Source organism: Haliotis asinina, chromosome 8 (genome assembly GCF_037392515.1).
Source record: "Haliotis asinina isolate JCU_RB_2024 chromosome 8, JCU_Hal_asi_v2, whole genome shotgun sequence".
In the NCBI taxonomy this organism is placed as follows: Eukaryota; Metazoa; Mollusca; class Gastropoda; order Lepetellida; family Haliotidae; genus Haliotis; species Haliotis asinina.
In genome coordinates this window covers 48850916-48874094 of record NC_090287.1, presented here as the reverse complement: position 1 = coordinate 48874094, position 23179 = coordinate 48850916, and the positions used below count along the sequence as shown (strand labels likewise).

The following is a 23179-nucleotide window of genomic DNA, read 5'->3' as shown; positions in this document are numbered from 1 at the left end:
TATCATTTGTAGACAAATAAGCTGTAGGTAGCGTTGTTTTGTTGTCGACGGATATGTACACAAACGTTTGTATGACCTGTAATAAAATCTGTGTATACACAGGTGGTGCAGGTATATTTCTACTTATTATCACCCTCTACCACCACATGCCGTTCTATATATCAACTTCTTACTCAGCCTATACTCATCCCTCTGCCAGGTCAAGCAGGCTTTACTTACCCACCTGTCAGACCAAACAGCCAATACTCATCCTCTGTCAAATAAAACAGCCTTTACTATCCTTTGTCGGGCCAAGCAATCTATACTCATCCCTCTGTCAGCCTATACTCATTGTTCGGGGGTGTTCACTAAAACGCATCTCGTTCTGTTAGTATTTTTGGAATAAACAAACATTCGTAGGAACACATCCATTTCACAGTTACCACTGACGGCACGAGATTTACCTGCGAGTGAACTACACAGGATCCCAGATTTTATGAAAAAAATGTTAGTTGGGTTTTCAAAATCGCAGAAAACAGATGTCTTAAGTCAGGTTAGGTTCACACTTTAGTCTAGACAATCATTTAGGTTTTCGTGGTAAAGAAAGTTAGAAGCTAGATATTTCGGAGTTAGATTAGTTTGGTATTAGACGGGTTTTGAACATTAACAGAGTTAGCATTTGGATATTAGGAGTTAGTAAATTTAGTTCTAGGAAATTCATCAATAAAAGAGTTACTTAATTACTTAATTAGTACTTCACACATTATTTTTTACTCATAGGTGTTATCATATTTTCTTTAGTTGCTCATTAGAAATAATTGTTATCACGTTTAGTTCCTCATATACAATAAGTGTTATCACGTTTAGTTGATTAGATACGAGGGGATGTCAATAAGTTTTGAGCCTTGAGCAGTTTTCATACCCAGGTGTCTCAGCTTATGTTACGACATTGAACCTTGGGGTGTAGCTGATGTGATATATAAGTTTTGGTATCCTACTCTCAGAAGTTATTGAACAGCTCACACTGACAGAAAGAGACCCCCCTTACGGCAGGGGGTATAGAGCAGTAATTAAGTTTTTAGTTCTTGAAGGAAACTCGGTGAAGAACATTGAAGAAAGGCTTTCAGCAGTTTATGGGAAGTCTTCCCCTTCATCTGGTACCATCAAACGATGGGTCAGTGAATTTAAGCATGGTAGAGAGAGTCTTGAAGATGACCCCCGTCCAGGTCGCCCAACAACAAGCACTAGTCAGGAAAACATTGACAGAGTGCATAGACCTGTCCTGGAAAATCATCGAATCACACTCCACGAGTTAGAGGCATTTCACATGGATCCATGGAGACAATTCTTCATGAACATCTCGTCATGTCTAAGGTGTGCGCAAGATGGGTGCCAAGAATGCTTACAGATGAAATGAAGCAAACAAGGGTCACCATAAGCAACTCCATGCTAACCAGATACAACAAGAATCCAGAAGATTTTCACTTTAGGCTAGTAACCTGTGATGAAACCTGGATCCACCACTATGATCCTGAGAGCAAACAAGAATCCATGGAATGGAAACATGTCACTTATCCCAGGATCAAAAAGTTCAAAGCCTCCAAATGAGTGCAGAAGGTAATGGCGACAGTCATCTGGGATAGCAAAGGCGTCATCCACATAAATTACTTACCAAAAGGAAGAACAATGAATGGGGAATATTACGCTAACTTGTTGAGGCAAGTGCGACAGTCAATCAAGGAAAAGCGCCGGGGCAAGATCAGACGTGGTATTCTTCTACATCAAGACAATGCTCCAGTACATACCTCTCGCGTTGCAGCCGCTGCTGTCCAGGAATGCGGGTACGAAATCTTGCCGCATCCCCACTACTCTCAAGACCTGGCACCAAGTGATTACCATCTGTTCCCAAATCTCAAGAAACTCTTGCGTGGTCGTAGATTTCAGGATGATAATGAGTTTATTGCTGCTACTGAGGCTTGGTTTGAGGACCACACTGGCGCCTTCTACAGCCACTGGCAGAAAAGATGGAACAAGTGTCTTGGCGCACAAGGGGACTATGTTGATAAATAAATGTGGTTCATACCAATATTTTGTGTTTTTCTATGCAAGGCTAAAACATTATTGACATCCCCTCGTATATTTACGATTTCCACAAAAAAAACCTTCAGAACACTCATCCCTCTGTCAGCACTAACAACCCATATTCATCCGTCTGTCAGTTCAAACAGACTATACCCATCTGTCTGTCAGGTCAAACAGTCCATACACATTCCTTTGTCAGATCAAACAGCGTATAATCATCCTCTGTCAGGTCAAACAGCCTGTACAGTCTACCCTCATTTATACTGAGTCAAAAACGAAACTTTACAAAATGTAATTTTAAAAAATAAGAATATTTTTTTTCTGATGATACATCTATGTATCCGAAATGGAATCCCTCTCTTTTGAAAAACGTTAGCAAAATCCACCTATTCGTCGTGCAAATGACATTAGTGCCAAATCAGGTTTCGCACGTGCATTCGATCACGTGATCTTCGCATCGAAGTTTTCTTCATTTGCACGTGTTTGCATTGGCCTCAAGAATTGAAAAAAAAAAAAATTTTAAACCACAATTGTAACGGTAATTCAAATGCCACGATTGCCAAATATGCAACGTGAACGTGCAGTTGTCACGCTGCAAGCGGGAAGATCAGTTATTGACGTCGCAAGAGCAATGGGATGCAGCCGTTGTACTGTGTATGACTTGCGAGGTCGTCTACAACAAACTGACACCACTTCTGATCGCCCAAGGTCGGGTCGTCCACGTGTGACGTCACGAGCAGAAGACCGTCAAATCGTCCTACGTCACCTACGTGACAGATTTCTGTCGGCTACAGGTACCAGGGCTGGGATGTCTAGAGGTCGACTGTCCTCACAGACCGTTCGAAATCGGTTGCGGGCTGCCAATCTCCATTCGAATATTTATTCTTGTGACTTGACATTCTGTCTAGCCATGTTTTGGAACGGCAGTGTAGCCTAATAGAAGTGATTATGGCACTGTCAGTGTATCGAGTACATCACACAGATCTCAGCAATGCAATAATAACAATTTAACCATTTTACCATCTCTTGTTGCTTCATAGTGCCCTGAAGAAAGAATGTGAAGTTTCTTTTTGGACTCAGTATACATAATGGCAGTATGGCTATGTTAATTGAATGCAGGTTTGGTTCAAGGGAGTAGACATGGACATTAAGCAGATGAACAACCGCTGAACATGTTAAGTGTAGTGTATGTGCTGTTTGATGACGCTGTGACAGCAAACTGCTGTAGACCAGTAAAAGATGCTTCTTATGATTATGTTAATTCAACCCTGACCATACACGTGTTTATGGGGATTGTCCAGTAAACTTTTGTCATAATCAATTTCTCCCTTGCGTACTTCTTGCTACTGAAACAGTATCATACTGTTTAGGTGCCCAGGTCTGAATTTGCAGACGTGTTTTTAGGATGGGATAGTTATATAGCGAACATATTCATACAGATAGTGCATGTTCAAGACCCTTGTATTTATTTCCCTCGATCATTGGATGTCGGTCTCAACATCACATCGTATTATCAGCCTCAACTCCATGGGGAGTATGCAACTCTTGCTAACGTGGTATCCAAATTCACAGTACTATCTGTTTTACGAAAGATCGTGGTATGCATGTATTTACCACTGAGGCTACATGATTCTCCCCACCTCATAGCATATACCACACAGATATATATGCGACTGTATGACAAAATATGATCTCATATAGAAGGATGGGGTGCAAGTAGCGAGGACTCATATGATGATTTGGGCACCTGTCCTGGTGATCACAAATCTACGGACACAGTAATGGAGAAAGTAAGATGTAAGGCAAGTCGACTCCATCAAGATACCAAAAGTGTCCCTCATAAATTATGAAGCACTGATTTGATTGCAGGTAAGAAAACAATACAATACCCAACAAGATATTTTATCAACATGTCAGATATAAAACAAAGAGTACATAGTTCACATAATAAAATCATTTTGAAAATATATGTAACAAAATGAGTAAACGTCAGATGATACTGCAGTGTTCAGGATCTCCTGTAACCACAAGCTGGAGGTCACCATCCAGCAGTCAAAATGTGTAAACGTCAGATGATACTGCAGTGTTCAGGATCTCCTGTAACCACAAGCTGGAGGTCACCATCCAGCAGTCAAAATGTGTAAACGTCAGATGATACTGCAGTGTTCAGGATCTCCTGTAACCACAAGCTGGAGGTAACCATCCAGCAGTCAAAATGTGTAAACGTCAGATGATACTGCAGTGTTCAGGATCTCCTGTAACCACAAGCTGGAGGTCACCATCCAGCAGTCAAAATGAGTAAACGTCAGATGATACTGCAGTGTTCAGGATCTCCTGTAACCACAAGCTGGAGGTCACCATCCAGCAGTCAAAATGTGTAAACGTCAGATGATACTGCAGTGTTCAGGATCTCCTGTAACCACAAGCTGGAGGTAACCATCCAGCAGTCAAAATGTGTAAACGTCAGTTGATACTGCAGAGTATGGTATTAAGAAGTTCGAGAATAGCTAGACTGGGTTCTATACAACGTTCACACAAGTCATTGTTTTTTGAATAATTGAAGGTAGATAGCACCATTCAGTAGTATTGTGGGATACATTCAGGCAGTATTACACAGTATTGCAAGCATGACAGCTCGTGCCATGTGTTGATGTGTAGTATGATATGGACTATATGTGTTAGACAAAGTCTTATCAATACTGATGAAACCCTATAACGACACAAACCTTTGTAAGGGGTTGTAAATATAACCTTAAACCTTGGGACGAAGATCTCCGGGTTTCAGAATGTTTTCAGTGAACGCTAGTAAGCAACACAATCATATCTTCCGAGTCCGGACAACAGGCAATGGGGTACCGATTCTAGTGCTCATGTTTTGCAGCACTAACAAAAGTTCATGGGTACTGAATATTGTCCCTGGTTAAAATATGAATGTTCCATATGTACAATTAGCTTACCAATTAAATGCATGTTTCCTCGGGTCTCGTCGCTGCACCCATACATGTATTTAATCTCTGGACAAACGATATGTAACCATGGAAACACACCACTTATCATCGTCAACTGTCAACGCAGAGCACTCCTTCGAGCCCAAATAGTAGGGGAATTCAATGAAAAGTAACAATTTCACGAAGAACAGTTGCTCTTAGCTCCCTAGGTCAATCGACTTCCTCTTTCGTGCATTGGCAATAGACGCTATCAAAAAGCAAAACCCCGCAATGATGTTGACGACAATCCACCAAGCGAACACGCCTATGGACATCCTGTCCTTGTTGTACAGCATACAGAACCGGGTCCCATCTGAAGACGGAGGGCTCCATATTTCACAGGAGGAGTCCAGGACAAAGCCAATGAGCACCGGGCCCGGGATGGAACCTGTTGAGGAGGACATACATGTTTATTCAACGAATGACTTCCGTATTGCATGACAAAAGTATTTCAAGATTTCAGAAGCATTTTGTCCATCCCTCGCGTTCCATGATAAAATATACATAACACACACATGCACGAAATGGGAACTACCCAAACAAAATTGTAATGTCCTATTTTGGGATTTTATTGCTTCGAGATAGTACGGATCACGTGATCGAGTAAATGATCTGTTGGCCACCAATACGCAAAAATATGGTAAAGTCTTCGTTGTATCTCCAGTTAAAGTTCGGTAAACAGATACACAGACTGGTTTGCAGGGTCGATACTGCAGACCCAGGGAACAAGGCTGACCGACACACATCCCGTGGTTCATACGACTTTCATCAACATTTTACCAACCAATCAAAAGACGGCACATGGGAGGGAAATGAGAGAGAGGGCATGACCAGTAGGTTGTATTACCTAGCAATAAAAGCCATCAACATGTTCAATGGAAATGAAGACACATCTTCCTTCGAAGAGGTTCCTAGTGATGTCACGTTCTTCCACTTTGCATTTCTTACAAAGGCGATCAGTAGGACTCTGCGCTAAGTTGTTAATAGTGCCAACCAAACACTGAGGTAGGTTTGTAAGTCGACCTGTGACACAGCTGTGTAGCCAGTCAAATTGGTAAATGAGAATGAAAGGCGGGAAATCTGAGATTGCCAGAATCTGGGGATGTGTTGGCTGATCACGGTGTATAATGTAGGCATGAACTGTTCATTATATAGGCCTTAAAGTTTTACCTAGCAGTCTCATCAGCATCCATTGGAATCCCAGAGCGAATGGCTTCAGCTGTGGATCCACGCATCTTGGAAGAGATAGATAAACGTTCAGTCCAGACAACACATATTTATGTAACAATACGAGATTACCGGCTTTGTAAATATAACTAGAATATGATCTGTGGCTTTGATATGCTTTTCCATTTTGTTACACAGTGGATAATTTTGAATCAAGCCCTTCTTGGCAGTGCCAGGGTATCGGCTCAGCGCAAGTGGAATGGAAAATGGTTCTGGCAAGTTCTAGTTCTGGCATGACTGAACCTCTGAGTCTTTACATAAAGAATAACAGCCCCCCACCCCACCCCAAAAAACCCCCAACAAAACATGGACTATCAAACGCAGTTTACCAAAATGTATGATCGCTGTCAAAAACATTGTTTAAGATTTACACAGGAAACGAAAACGTTGTGACTGTTATAAATGTCCCACAAGAGGGACTTTGTTGGTGCAAAGCTTCAAACATTTTCTTATTATCTTTCAGAACTTAAATCCAGCTCTAAAATGTACACTTGGTACACCTTTTGTCGTTATAACTACACTTCATAGAAATGTATTGTTTCTAACACTGAATGTTGAAATCTACATGTATCAGGAAACTCACCTGAGTGTTGCCATGGAGACAGGTGTTGTCGTCGTTAACACCGATAGAAGCATAAGAAAGAGGAGAGGCGCTAAGACGTACAGGTTGTTGCAGTCAATATCACACCGCCCCTTTACGGCAGTGGAAATGACGTCATTGGTAGTACTGTTCATACTGTGTTCCACACAACTGCAGTTACCGTACGTCTGAAAAGGAAAGTCATCATTTTTTAAAAGATGAAAACCGAAACAACTTTTTCTTCTTAAGAGACGCAAATGACTCGATCAACATTAATTTGTAGTTTCGGGTAATAAGATATGTTTTTACACTGAATCGAGATCTATAATTTACTGATTCAACGGGCATTGGGGTAGCCTAGAGCGTTCGTTGTCCCGCCGTATGCCCCGGTTCGATTCTCCACATGGTTAAAACACGTGAAACCCGTTTCTGGTGTCACTGTAATATACCCATGGAAAGAAATAAGGGAACACATGAAAGTACAAGTGTTCCTTTATTCTTTTCCAGGTTTCTTCACAAGGGTATCTATTGCACTGTAGGTGAAATTCTGGAAATGAATATGGATCACTTGTACTGTCACGTGTTCCTCTATTTGTTTCTATGAATATATATTGCTGGAATACTGCTAAAGGCGTTGAACACACAACTCACACTCAAAGGATTCAATGTTTCCAGTTTACGTGAACCAACAGTAAACGACCGAACACATCAAATCAGATTTATTCCGAACCGGAATGCACTTTTAAGCAAAGGCGGCAAACAATTTTATTTCAACATTAATATCTGTTTGGCGTACGTAAACAAAAAACCATTGTACACTTGGTTGTATTATGATGTAAGAAAATGGGATGTCTTCAAAGTTTCTAAAGCTGAGTCTGCACATTCTCACAGCTAATGGTCCGAGGCTGTTCTGGTTGATACAGCCGGCGTGGCATGGGGAGTAGTACACAATGTCGTCGGCGCCACACACGGGGTTGAACGCTTGCCTTGAGCAGTCACATGACCCTTGACACGTTGCGATGTTAGTCCCCACAGAACTGAATGTATATCATACCATTCGTGTCGTAAATACGTGTTTACAGAACAGTTGTGCAACAGTAGCATACCAATTGTGATGATGAATATTTAACACTTGAAAAACACACCTATTGGCATTGATAATGATGGTGATTGAAAATTGAAAATTAAAAACATACTTATTTGTTTGTGTCCAAAATTCCTAGCCCTAAACCTAATGTATCTTTTAATGAATACTTAGAAGATCCGAATTACGCAGTTATCTTAACTTTAAACACCATCTTAGTACTTTAAACAAAATATATGTTTTAAGAAATAAAAAGGAAAAACGAAAACACCAGATATGCGAATTATTTATCATATATTTCTGTGAAAATTGTAGCGTTATTTTTCAGTGGCTATATACCTTATATATAACAGAAAAGAAAGCCCCACCTCTCGCCCGGGTACGGTATTTCCATTCCTGCAAGTCGTACATTGGGGCATTTAGCTAGCACTGCGAATCCCAGGACACTGGACAGAACACACAGGCCCACATTCAGTCTCGCCATCCCCAGCCCCTCAAGGTGGAACCCTCGGATGAGGATACCACCAAGCACCATACCAAAGGCACTGAACAATATGAGACCTCCTACAAACACAGTAAACACGGTGAACAGCGGGGACAGTTTGAAGCAACCATAAAATCTTTGAATACATGAAGATGCCCCGAGGAACGAGTTTGGTTTCACGTCGCTTTTGGCAATATTCTTGCAATACTTCTAGCAATATTCCTACAATACCTTTAGCAATATTACTGCAATACTTTTAGCAATATTCCTGTAATATCACGGCGGGGACACAAAAATGGGCTTCATACATTGTACTAATATGTCGAATCACACCCGGGTTTTTGGCGTGACGAGCTAGCGGTTTAGCTAGTATGCAGTCTTGGGCCCTAAGCACGCAGTACAGATGTACTTTTGTTATATAACGCGCGAAATATTGAAAACAAATGTAGTTATCACGTACGAATGGGTCTTTACATGTCTTTTTTTTTTTTTGTTTCTCTAAAACGACATCCGAATTCATTCGGTAACTCGCTGTAACACCATTCTCCGACACTATCGACTATACAGTTACATCGAAAAAACACAGTCACGAGTTGATCTGCGGTAAGTCGCTAGGTATGTGCTGCGTATGGCTACCGAATTACCTACCAACTTGACAATATGTGACTAGCATTTATATTTCATCGGATGGAAACTTTAGCCATCCCAGGATAAACTGGGCTAAAATATTAGAACACAATCGCGGTTACGTCCTGTTCTAACTATCATTTTTCTTGATTAATATGTCGATAGCAGCGGACCAAATCAGAAGATGCAAATATACTAGTCACCACCTCTGCTATAAACTAACTAATTTTGAATGTTTATGTTTTTGTTTGCTGTCTTGTCAGGTCCAGTCCCAATTATTGGCAGACCACGACCATATAGTTGGGATATTGCTGTGTGCGGCGTAAAACTAAGCTCTCTCAGTCACTCACTAATCCTGGTCTCAGATTTTGGCCTCTTGTTATACAGATTCAGACAAATTCCGCAGTGGAAATGGATTTACATAACAACGTTTTAATCTCGAACTTCTTAAACGCATATGCTTTGGTTAACAATGGTACGTTAGACCATGATCTTAAAGGGAGTCCGAGCTAAGATTTCCACGTTACACAAGCTAGAGTTCAGTTGAGAGTCACAGACAGCAGTCGAATTTGTAATACATATTTTGTTCGAGTCATGCACATATACTTCATTTAAACGTCACATTGCACAATCTTAACAACTCTCATTGACGCGCCTGAGTAATAACTGCATTTCAATTTAACACATATGCATTAGCATTTCCTCAAGTGGATTATAGAAAACGCCCATTTAAGTATTTCATTTTCACATACTTATATAATGTTAAACAGAAATACACATTTAAACATCTTAGACCAACTAGTACTCTTTCTCAACATCAAAGACAAAATCACTAACTCACCTAACAGGTATCCAGCTTGATCAAAGGGCATGTCGTACATTTCAGCCAGATATTTGAAGGCAAACGCCCCTACTCCGAGGATAATCAGTGCCTCGGCAGCACCCCCAAGGCTGAGAAAGATTAACTCCACGTTACCCAGCTGAAACAGGCAATCTGCAACTCAGCAAGGCTGTACATTACAGTGTACACGTGTGCTTACATGTTACGTGAAGGTTTGGATGGTGTGTGTTGAGGTAGGGCAACTACCCGGGTTTTTCATGGTCACCAACAACACTGTATCTGATGGTTACAATGTGTGGCCTGCTCGAAGTGAGTCAGTGATGTACTCTCAGCCTCTGTATGACGGTGGTTTGTTAACAATCAAGTCTTGGCCAAGCAGCCCAGTGCTTGACGGCATGAGCCTGTATCTACACAATTGTGATACTTCGACATAGATCACTTAGTATAGAAGGACTGACCACCCAACCCCATTTGTCGCCTCTCATGACAAGCATTAGTTGCGGAAAGCCAGTTTTCACCCAGGGCCTAGATTTTCGAAGCTCTCTGAGCGATAAGATAGTCGTAAGTTAATGTTAATGTATGGCACTTACGACTTTCTTAGCGCTAATAGAGATCTTCGAAAATCTAGGCCCAGATCTTGATGGGTAGGTGGGTAAGTGCGAGTGAGTTTAGTTTTACGCCCAACACAGCAATATTCCAGCTATATCACGATGGTCTGTAATTAGCTTCAGTCCTCATAAGTCAATCTGATGAACATAATCATGAGCACAGATCTGTCAAACTTCGAAGATACGATGACATGTGTCAAACAAGTCAGCGAGTGTCACCAGCCGATCCCGTTAGCCGCCTCTTAGGATAAGCAGTCGCTGAAGACGACCAATTCTAACCCAGATCTAGGTTTTAAGTAAGTTTTACAGTATAGTCCGTTCGGCTCAAAAGCGGACAGATGAATTGCAGTCTAGCTCGAAAACAAATAAACATAACCTACTCAGTAAAACGCTGATCATAATCGAAACATCATACCAACTCTGTGAGGTTTTTGCAGAATATTTTTCCTTAAAATAAACAAGTTGTTTAACAAACTATCATTAAAATATTGATACAGTTCACTGTTTGTTACGAGGGAGGAGTGCAGAGAAAGGGACAGCCAGGTGTGCGAGAAAACATGGAGACAGCACAGCACATGTTAATGACCAATGAACTTTCTCGGCACTTCTCTCTCAAACACCTGGCTGTGCCTTTCTCTGCACTCCTCCCTCGTCATAAACAGTGAATTGTGTCAATATTTTAATGATAGTTTGTTAAACAACCTTTTTTCATTAGGACGAAAATTCTGCAAAACCTCACAGAGTTGGTATGATGTTTTGATTACGATCAGCGTTTCATTGAGTATGTTATACTTATTAGTGTTTGAGTTACATTGCAATTCATCGGTCCGCTTTTGATCCAAACCGACTATAACTCAGCTGCACCTCCTACATACGAGGTAGAGAAACTGTAAGTGCAGGTGCTAGCTACCAACACTGCTAGACAATCGAGATATGTGTTTATGTTAATAGTAATATTACGTACGGTTGTGAGAAGTGTGTCTTAATAGTTGGTTAAGACGTGTGAAACTTGTGAGATGCACATTGTCTTGCTAGTGAGGTCATATACAACGTATGAAGAGTGATCTCAATTGAACAACTCCCCTAAATTTGTGTCTGGTTATACTTACAAATTTCAAAACAGCTTTAAAGAAATCTCCGACGGTGTCTTTGATCACAGTAAGGACTGACCTCTTCTCCTGGTCAGCCACGTCTTCTTCCAGGTCACGGCGGTGCTTTTCGCTCCCTGTGATCAGAAGGTTGGAACATCTGACGAAGGTCTATCATGAGTTTACAACAGCAAATCCAGAGAGGACGAAAAATAGAACGAAATTTGCACAGCTTCAAACTATTCAATATTTGTCACATTGTAACATATTGTTTCCACAGTTGTACCACCATGTTTCTTTTAAGATTCGCTAAAAGTTCATAATAAGAAACAATAGTTGTTAGGAATGTATTACTATCTAAGAATATATGCAGTGGTGTGACTATAATTTCTTGCTTTCATAGCCAGGTGTTGTACAGCATTTTACAGAGGTGAATACTCTTCAGGACACACTGAGTCACTGACTACGTGCCTACAGCATGTATACTTTTGGTACGAGATGAAATAAATCTCATCTGATCTCATTTCTATCAAGTTTATAGTATTCTGTAATGCTCTTGTAACCGTAATGTACACTGCCACTTAAACTACTTTACAGTTATTTGCACTGATATGTCAACTGAGTTTATTTTAGAATGCAACTGTTAATTGTAAATAATTTCTTGGTGCTTGTTGTGCATTCTTCTGTGTGTAGATTTCTGGCTTTTTGTTTCAGTTGTAAAGAGGTAACAATATAATTGAAACAAATGTCATCTGGCTCATTTGAGGACACCCCCAGATATACCACATGTCCTACTTCAGTTTCCTACCTGGTATAGCCCTTGGGAAGCCGAACAACGGGAGAGATGCCGATGCGAACAGCACCACCGATATTATAAACCCAATCCACCAGCCTCCAATCCAGCGGGGGTCGCGGGGTCCAAAATCTAAGCTAAAACAAACAGCCCCTTATGATGCTTCTTGTACCAGACAACAACCATACAGTAACTTACATACAATACATTCAAGCGAACACAAGCAACATACGTTCGTTCGTAAATATCAGAAGTCATCTGAATGGCAACACTCATTTGTGTTTGCAGAATTTCTGCAACTTGCAAAAAGTATTGATCAAGTAATTACAGTGTATATCTCTGTAACATGTTTGGCTGGGTGACTATTCATTTTAAAAACACAACAAGAGAGACTTGCAAATAGCACCTGTTAATGTACAAATTCAGTTTTACTGACGACCCTTTTTTCACAGGGAACCAACATCTCACAGATCACGAGACCTAGTATCTCTGTTCTTCACACCTTGTCTGGTCAATCCGGTCAAAGTCCACGTAAAACTTCTCCGTTAACTGGCCCCCAGCGAAAAATCCTATTGAAACTCCAACAGCAGCTGCCCCATACGTCATCCCTGTAGGCAAAAACGGCATGTGCACTGACGTCACATTAACATTCGTTTTATTAATGAACAACTAGTGCTAATTATCCTAAAACGCGCGCGTGCGTGCGTGTATGCTTGTTTTTGTTTGTTTTTGTTGTTGTTTTGTGTGTGTGTGTGTGCGCGCGCGCGCGCGCGCGTGTGTGTGTGTGTGTGTAATTCAAAATCATTTATCATATCATTTTTTAAGTACTGGAACATATGAAGACATCAGTTGATACTTGAAACGCTCCAAGCGCATTATTTATTGACCCTGGAAGTTCTGTGATAGAATTAGCCTTCAATGCTTGTCATAAGACTAACGGTACTAACGGTGTTAAGGCTGGACGTGGTTGACGCATGTCATCCCAGCTCAGTTACGTAGATCAATGCTCATGCTATCGATCACTGGATTGTCTGGTCTAGACTCTATAATTTACAGACCATCGCCATATAGCTGGAATATTATTGTTAAACAACAAACAAGCATGTCATGGTGATATTACACACCACAGACTTAACATTCAGTATTACACTAAATGACCATTGGTTTGACAGCAGAAATATAGGGTTGGGTTCCACCAAATTAGTAACCGACATTCACCCTCAACCTTAATCTGTTATGCAGAAATACTGGGAATGTATTTAACCAAGTAACAGACTTTGGGTTGCCTGGCGACTTACCAACGTATACAGCTGCTTTTGCAGGTTCCGCATTCTCATCGATATAGGCTGTTCCGAGAGATAACATTGGAGTGAAGCCTACTCCGTGAATCATCTGAGCGATCATGAACACACCTAGATAATGGGACAGCCCACTATCGCCAGAAGACGCAGGACCGGAACCGGAAGTTGAATTCTGGAGATTGCATATCGTTGACACAGATGCACTACCGGAAGAAGCTGATGAACGAAACATTACATACGATTGCTGAATTTCTTCCCTGTAATTTAGTCACTAATGCAACATTGAAATATGATCTTAATTCTTGCTCCCGCTAAACAAAGACCTGAGACTCCCGTTTAACGTGTTACTTCAAAACCTTTCATCCAGTCCATCAAATCATTAGGATTGTATTTTCTTGTCATTTAACATCATAAAGGTTAATATGTTGCATTTTAAGCGACGTATCCACGCTGCATCCGTAAATTCGTCTCACGTCAGTGGGACAGATATTTGAAACGGAAGTGACTTTGCATAGCCTATAGATGTTCACAAAATGTGCTTTGAAGGGTACTCTTGAATAGCGGTTGCCAGACGTATATTTTTAGCTCCTAAAAGCTTCTTTCAGGGTGACTATTGTCCACTTCCTATTAGTCACTTCATAGTTCAGGGAGGGGATTGATTTGACGAATGGTATGTCCTCAGATCTTTGCTTAGCGATATAGAATAACGTCTAATTCTAATGAGACTGTTGGCCTCAGACACAAAAAATATTAACATTGTGGAGATATGTGTGTTTTATAAATAACATTACGGTTGAGTGTTGGAACAAAACTTTTGCGTATGCAAGCCGAAATAGACCTTCAACACCAAGCAAACGACTCACACTTTAGGGGGGCATTTGTAGCCATGTGAGGAACCATAAACAAGAGAGACCCGACAGCACTTATGAGAGAGCCAGCGGCAACCCAGGAAGCCTTGTTGTACCGGCCTCCTATGAAGCTGACGAACAGCACAACTGCAAGGGCTCCTATGTCCTGGGAACTTGTGATCAGAGCAGACTTGGAGCTTTCAAGGCCGAACTGCTTTTCCAGATGGGGTAGAGCTGCACTGGCTATCCCGTTGACAGTGAATCCCTCGGTGACACAGAGGACTAGAGCACAGAACACGAACACTCCGATTTTGTTGAACTTCTGTAAGAAACTAAAGACGAAAATATACTCAGTTATCCGACACAACTTTGAACATCTGTTTATTTTCATAAACATGTATAGCTTTTGAATAAATCTAATTCGTCAAGTGAAGTAAGTCTGAAGTTAAGAATTAGGGACAAGTATGTGGCATGTATGACATATCTGTATATCTATCGCCTCGTGAATATCAATACCGGTCCAGTACTCATGGGGATAGTATCTGTGGCCATTCATCAGCTGGAGCATTCGGCTATACAAATATACGTCAATGATGATGTTAGCAGTTCTCCTTATGAGTCCTTTATGTATATTATGAGATATGTTTGGGTGTAATTGTTACATTCAAAGTTTAAACAATCGTCCAGATGAAAAATTTCACAAGCGGTATTAACAGTTCAGCAGTGTTACAGCATGTTCTATATCTGAAATCACAAAGTACCTGAAAAACAGGTTATATGTGTTGCCTACTTACCTTGGTTTGAAACCGTGCCATCCGTACCGGTACATGTTCTCCTTCTCGTCCCTGTAAGGCTGAAACACGAGGATTAGACCCGTGCGTTATTACTGATGATGTACACTATATCACTCCCCAACTCATTGTTTGTTGCACAAAATGGCAGTGAAAGCAGCTGTCACCGGCAAACACCGACCGCTACATCTCAAGAATCTCAAAGGAAAAACATAAAAAATACACCTGTTAGCAATCTACCCCAGCGATTACATCTAAACTCCAGGGCATATTTAAGACATTAAGCCTTGACTGACGTAACATTCTGAAAACAAGATAATGTTTTATATTCATGAGCAAACTGTCACAGAGAGTATATGCGTGTATTTTCATTAAACATAAATAATACAAAAACAGCTAATAAAATAGCCATATCTGTTTACATAATATCAAATTGGCACTTCCCGTTTAGCAGATTCAATAGAGAACTGATGACATATTTCAAACTATTATCAAATAGTAATTAGGTTGAGATAACAAGAATGCCCCTATTGTTATTCCCAGTATTAGGGGGATTCCGACCAAGCTGCAATACCGCATGCCTTTTTAGACAGTAGTCCTCGCAGTTTTGATTCAAATCGGTTTATTTAGAAAACTCGAAACATAGTATGCTATCAAACCTATCTGGTAGAAGATGAATTCATGAACTGCAACACGCGGAGTGACAAAAAAACCCATCTCATCAACATGCCAACAAGCGGATACACACACACACACACACACACACACACACACACACACACACACACACACACACACACACACACACACAGAGAGAGAGAGAGAGAGAGAGAGAGAGAGAGTGAGAGACAGAGAGAGAAAGGCTTTTCCTTTTTCGTCACAGTATATTTTTGCACTATTATGATTTTTAAAGCATCGAAAGAGAAGAAACTGTATAATCTTCATGTCCTCCATTCAAGGCTCTCATGGAGAGGTATGCAGTACAGTGTTAATTACATGTACATGGAATGAATCCTGTGAAATCGTATGTATTTTGTCATGGCTCACCTTTGCGGGTTTTGTCGGTACTTCCTTCGACGGTGGGATAGAGACGAATACGTCATCAGCCGATCTGGAGAAACCGACACTCTGAAATCCGTCCTTTTCTTGTTTAGGTGTGACCTCGTGGTTTGAGGAGCCATTGGCGTCAGCCTCGAATGCTTTATTGTCCAAGCCGGGGTCCTGAAAACATTACTTTACATCAGCGCCCAGCACGACATGAATATATGACATGACACCATCAGACAAGACTGCTCACTGATTTATAGTGCGGAACAACATGCAACATGTTTTTCTTTCTTCGAAACGTGATGATCGTTAACATGTAAACTATTGCTTTATTAAGACATGTTATAAAAATGAACACGACAGCCCAAACACTGTTACCCGTGCCACAATGATTCCGTCATGAATTAATGGCATGGCCGTGACTGCTGTCAGTCCAGCTAGGGATCACCAGCCGGATGATTCCATCCAGAGTAAATAACGTTTACGACCTGCTGGAAATCTTTGAAGGAATGAATGTGGTTCAACTTTCTAACCCGGAGACTGAGTCATGTCATCAGAGTGATGAAACTCCGGACTAATAGTGTCTGCAGGATACAGTGGCCAATATTGCCTGCAGCAAACATGACTTAATATTGTCTAAAGTATACAGGAGGCAATATTGTCTGCACTTTACACGTGTCAACAATGTCTGCACTTTACACGTGTCAACAATGTCTGCAGTTTACACGTAGGAACAATGTCTGCAGTTTACACGTAGGAACAATGTCTGCTGTTGACATGTGTCAATACTGTCTGCAGTATAAATGCCATCACCGTCTGTAGTGTTTGTGTGTCAATACTGTCTGCAGTATACAGGTGTCAATACTGTCTGCAACTTACAATGTTTAATACTATATACAGTATAAAGAGGTCAGTATTGTCTATAGTGTTCAAGTGTCATTGCTGTCTGCGAACAACTGCAACAACTGCCCGACGACAATCACCACAGTACTATCACCCACACCTGCCGTTACAACAACTACGCAAGCTTCCAACTGACACTGTTACCCTCACATCATCCGATTCGAGTGTGTCACGAATGTATTTGAGAAATTAGAAAGTGTGAACCTCGGCACCAAAATGAATGTAAAACTGGGTCTGTCCCTTACACATTATTCCCCACAGAAGTTGACCTGTTGAGTCGGCAACTCCCATTAACATAAATCAGTTCCACATTTTGTAAATTGTATTGCGAGTGTCCCACCTCCTGAGTTCTCACGGCCTGCACACAATGTTATTGTACACTCCCCGTAAATGCCGGCATTAGAAAACTGTGCCCCACTTCAAATGTCATCCCGTCTTTCTTAACTTCAGTTAAGTGCGCACTGTACAGCGAGGTGATATGTTAATGTTATGTTGGCTGTGTATCAGTTACACCGACTGTCTGATTCAACACCTTGGGCAACCACCTAGTCTGCAGCTAAAAGAACAAAAGTTAAAATCTTTGTCAGTCACTGATAATAATGGATATGGGATTGATGTTTGACAAAACAATGCAGCTATGCCAAAACCATCCTCGATTTTCAAGTGTTGACCAGTGAATGATATCATGAGCGAGAACCAGCGCTACATACAAACCACTATGTCACGCATTGGTTCCGTCCTATATGTAACATCAGGGTTTATCTGCGAGGCGCCGACGAGTCTGACGGAGCGAGGAAATGGAGTCAAATGTCTGCATGTGTTTTCTACCGTGACATATCGCCTGATTTGAATCAGATTCATGACGACCAGGTGTAAATTGCTCAGTCATGCTTGTTGAAATCAGTGGGTGATATCATGAGCAACAACATAAGCTATCGATATAGGGCTACAACATTGTAATTCGTCCGTCATGACAAATATGGAGAACATGAGATCTGTGGTAACTAGACATCACAGTTAAAGTGATCACAGTTTAACATCGGTGGAGATCCCCACAACCTCCATGAGGGAACACACCAACAGAGATCTTAAGAAATGATTCCTCCATAAATAGACAAATTCTAAGTTGCAAATATGTTTTGGACATTTTTCACATCTTCTAAGCATTGGGAGCGGTCAGAGGCCTAGGGGTAAACTCGTTCGCTCTTCGCGCTGAAGATCTTGGTTCGATTACCAAGATGGGTACCATGTGTGAAGCACATTTCATACCCTGAATTCCCTGAAATATTGCTGAAAGCGACGTGACACTAAACTCACCCACTCTAGACACAGCATCATTTGATAACCCTAAACCTTAAGTCAAACGAGGGGGTGTACTGGGACCCGAACACCCGTCCAGCCTCCAGCCTCAGAGACACTGTGGCCTAGATTGAAAATGCTAGGGTAGATAATATGAACAACTGACCCATAAACTCCATTTAACTTTTGTCCTTGACCGCTTTGAGATTCAAAAGACGATCTGTTGCCTTGGGCTGTAGTCACTATAACGTGCCCATTCCATTCAATAAGAGCCACATAGTCGACTCATGTACGCACCTAAACGGAAACATTAGAGACCCGTGAGCCTATTCTGTTATACAAAACTTTACTTGTGCCAAGCAAGGTGACTTTAAATTTGTGTTGGTCACCTTTCCCTTCTCTCGTCGTCAGTGTCTACATTTCACAATTTTTTAGGTGAAACCCGGTATGCTCTTGCTTTCATGGGATACCTTTAGTTATTTTTTCCCTCAGAATAGTTGTCAATGCATGAATGTGTAAGCGGTGCCATTTGTGGAGAAAGAAAGGTCGGTGAGTGAGTGAAATTAGTTTCACGTCTCTTTTCACACGTTGTACCCATGTGGGGAATCAAAGGGATTTTTCGGCGTCACGAGAGAACGCTTTAACCACTGGGCTACCCTACCGCGCCGAAAGATATACTTTCATATTATTTATATTTCTTCACATACAGTGCGTTGTGATTTCCGATATTACATAAACACATTGCATATTTTCACATTTGACACTGTGTTTAAGTCGTTACTTTATAACCCGATTGGTTTAGAAGCCAGAACCCAAAATGATAAAAAATGTTGTGCATTTTGGCGGCCGAATGGGAAGTGATTTTTCACTTGTTCCGCGTCAGTGATTTGCCCACCTAGAACAACAGGTGGTGAGTAAAAGAAGAGAAGTTTGGATTGCCCGATTGACATTCATCAAGAAAGTAGGTTTGGATTGCTAATATTATGCTTTAAAACTGTGTACAATGATATAATTACAAATATGCTCATAGCAAAAAATTATTTTTTTATAAAATTTAATAGAAAGGACATTTGATGAGAAATATGAGTGAATAAAAGGAATTGAATTAAAGGTATTTTTTCCATTTCTTCTCATTTAGCTACATCAATATTAATGATCATATGTACCTTTGGTTGGCATTATTTAAATCCCAGAAAGGAGAAGGTGCCCATTTTCTACCCTTGTAGCCCACCCTCTTTTACCCTACTTTTCCCGGATACACGTTAATTCCTGACACCAATTGCAAATAAATTCTTCAGCTCTGAGGCTAAAATTTAAAGTTTTTCAACATCTTAATTTAAATATTATATGTTATATTAAATAGTGACTGTAAATTATGTCTAGATCGTCAAAGACAATACAATATTTTATTGGTGAAAGAATATTCAGCATATTACGTTGTTTAATGTATTAGTCACACGAGCATAACGGGTTCGGGAAGGAGATTGGTACGCGGGTCCAACTCATTACCCACCCGTCACGGATACCCGTCCCGCCCTACTACAATCCATATCATCAGGCTGACTATGCAATTATCCTACAGGTACACAAATATGTTACTTCAGAAATGATGTTCAGCAACCACGTTGTAAGACGGAACTAATATGGTCAGATGGTCGTTCTCACTTACTCGTTAGACGGATGCTATCGTATCTGACATACAAAGATGCTAATAGTGTCATGACTGTGTTAGGTGTAACTCTTTTATGTACGGTTATATATCACCAAAGCTGAGGCCTGCATGTGTGTATGCACGTTACAATAGCCGCAGGATGTTTGATGAATATTATCTAGGAATATCTATGAGTTGTCCATGAAAGCAGGCACATATAGGTTTGCATTTAAAACTACACGTGTCTGTCGTAATAGACTTATTAAATGTTCTTCTGTGATAAAGTGGCAACTAAATTAGGGCTAAATTTTTCCGTGGACCTTCTCTAACTTCATACCTGTGCATGTAAAAGTCAATGTATGGGAAGGTGTAGCTGTAAGGGCTTGCGCCTCTATGTACTTTAACATGTTAACGTGGACCTGAAACGTGTTCCCGTGATCTTTACATTTTTGGCATTGACTAACATGTCAACTGGGAACACATTAAGAGCAATAAAGGCTAACTGATGCGCAACGTTGTTTGTGTTATGATCACAAGACACTCTCATTATTCTTTGATCGACATGTGGAACATTTGAATTATACATTTAGTAGCTTTCTGTTATGTGTGTGTGATTTAATGATAGGCCAACAGTATCTTCGACATAAGATGTATCGTTGATGCTATATAAAGCATGGACATGTTACTGTTGAACAGACAATATGTAATATTGCTGATCTAAATACAACGTACCAACTTTAATTTCCTTGTAATGGGTTTTTATGCACATAGTACCAACCAAAGGTATATATGATCTTCAATTAATACAGCTGATTAATACACAATTTTGGAAAATTTACTTTTAATTTGTACATTTCAACTCGTATTTCTCATCAAATACACTTTCTATTAACATATTTTGCGATAATTACATTATTTGCCACTATTTTAAAACATGATCTTAGCATTCCAAAACTACTATTTTGATGAAAATCGGTCAGTCTAAACTAGAGTTGTTTAACTAAATCATTTAGCTATCCGTTAAAATGTTACCATAAATGACATGACATGTTGCACCTTGAAAGGGCCCATGCATGGTAGTCATGCACGGTAGCTGAAGACAACAGGCATTGAATCAAAGCTAAATCATTTCTGATTGTGATAAATAACATTCGAACTGTACCACATTTTCACTATTTGTGAGTTCTGGTTTACAAACCAGATATTTCTCTGTGGAGTAATGATCAAAATAACTAAAGCGTTGTTGCGTCGCGCCGCAAACCCAGCTTCGATGCCCAGTAAGCCTGAATGTTGCATAGAGCAGTGCATAACCCATACATTTACAGTCCATGACACATTATAATTCCTCTTGCCTATATATCTTTATGGCAAAGCAACCGAAAATGAATGCACGGCATTTGCCCTAGTGTTGCCATGCCTTTTACACATATTCATGTTTCACATATTCAAACTGTTCTTTACAAATCTAATTTTAATACCGTCAGTTCGGACAACAGACCTTTAAATCATATGTTTAATAATATACAGCTTGTTTTTCATACCATCATGCTTTGCTCTCTAATGACATCAAGCAAAGGGACATTCATCGGGAGTCAAGAGTGTAATCGTTTTCTGCGTGATATTAAACATCGACAATAAATCACACAAACCTAATTTCATGACAGAGATAATGATTACTCCTTTCTCATCCATCATTTTCAAGTTTCTTACAAAATTGGTGTGTCAATAGAGTATTCTTTCAGTTTTACAAATCGACCTCAAAGCTGCCATACATCACAAATAGGGGATAGAAAGTATAATGTAGCTTGACTAAAGCAGAACATTCAAAACAAACTATTGTGCGTTTTACGCCACACAACAGCAACTAGTATGGACAAAGCATACAACCCTGTCGTACACCTTACCCCTGCCTCAAAAATCATGCGTTTTAGACATTCGACCGGACAAATATTGATGTATAGTTCTTACTAATAGTAGCTTACCTCGGATTCTGAACGCATCATATTGGACAGTGGTCACTCGGTGCTATAACAACTCTGAATGACCGAGAAAGGTGTGTAGTCCTCTAGGAACGAACGAAACTGTGAGTGGGTCTCTTATGGGCATGCCAATCTATAAATAGCAGTGTTACGGTTTAGCGATTTAGGGAAGAGGGCCTATTGTCAAGGTGGGAATTCACGAAACAAGCATTCCTCAAGCATGTGTCGTTAGTGTTTCGCTTGACAAGCTCAATAGTTTTTATGACATAAAAGAACAGGTAAAACGAGTACCCAAATTGTCAATACACATTCTTTAGTTTTCCTTAAATGAGTTGGGTTTTATTTTTCAGATTATTTGTCTTGGATTAAGTCTGTATATGACCTTCGCGACCACATTCCGGTTCAGTAAAGTTGTACAGTCACACCTTTAGCGATCTCCCTGGGGGAAAACAATTACCTAGATTTTGCCTGGTAGATCGGTTACATACTTAAAACCACATCGGCTACGAATGTCAAGTCATAAATAAGATACACAAGGGGAGGGGTGAATAAAGTATTTTGTGTACTGATCTTGTAATATTGTCTCGGAAGTAATTTTTACAGAATTTAGCATTTTCCGCCAATATATATTTCTCAAAACACAAATTATTCCTTACCACTTGTCGTTAAATGTACCTTCTTTCGTTCGTTTCCATTAAATCATAAATTATACAATATACAGCTATATAATGCTGATCAGTACCAGTCACTCCAGTGACTGCCCCCGTGAACATCGATCTGCGCATTTGGGAAACAAGGACATGAATTAACCAAGTCGACCTGTCTGAAGACCCAGACCCAGTTAGTCGCCTCTACAACAAAGCATGCTTAGTAGTGCTGAATAATGTAACAGTTACATTATAAATTAAGGTTGACCAATGCTGTTTTTAGCAAAGATATGCTGCATCCTACATTCAACTCTGAACACAAGTATTAAGTGG

The 23179-nt window shown here is 40.4% G+C and overlaps 1 protein-coding gene across 1 annotated transcript; it reads right to left on the bottom strand.

Moving 5' to 3' along the window:
* Positions 1-3947: 3947 nt before the first annotated feature.
* Positions 3948-22320, bottom strand: LOC137295061 (solute carrier organic anion transporter family member 4C1-like). Its single transcript, XM_067826332.1, has 14 exons — positions 22203-22320; positions 16368-16541; positions 15324-15382; positions 14545-14861; positions 13679-13897; positions 12883-12988; positions 12396-12517; positions 11609-11724; positions 9892-10030; positions 8308-8503; positions 7745-7892; positions 6859-7043; positions 6219-6283; positions 3948-5436 (listed from the first exon to the last, which is right to left on the bottom strand). Exons 1-14 carry the CDS (start codon positions 22221-22223, stop codon positions 5207-5209), a joined length of 2097 nt encoding a protein of 698 aa, XP_067682433.1. The 5' UTR covers positions 22224-22320; the 3' UTR covers positions 3948-5206.
* Between the last annotated feature and the right edge of the window lie 859 nt (positions 22321-23179).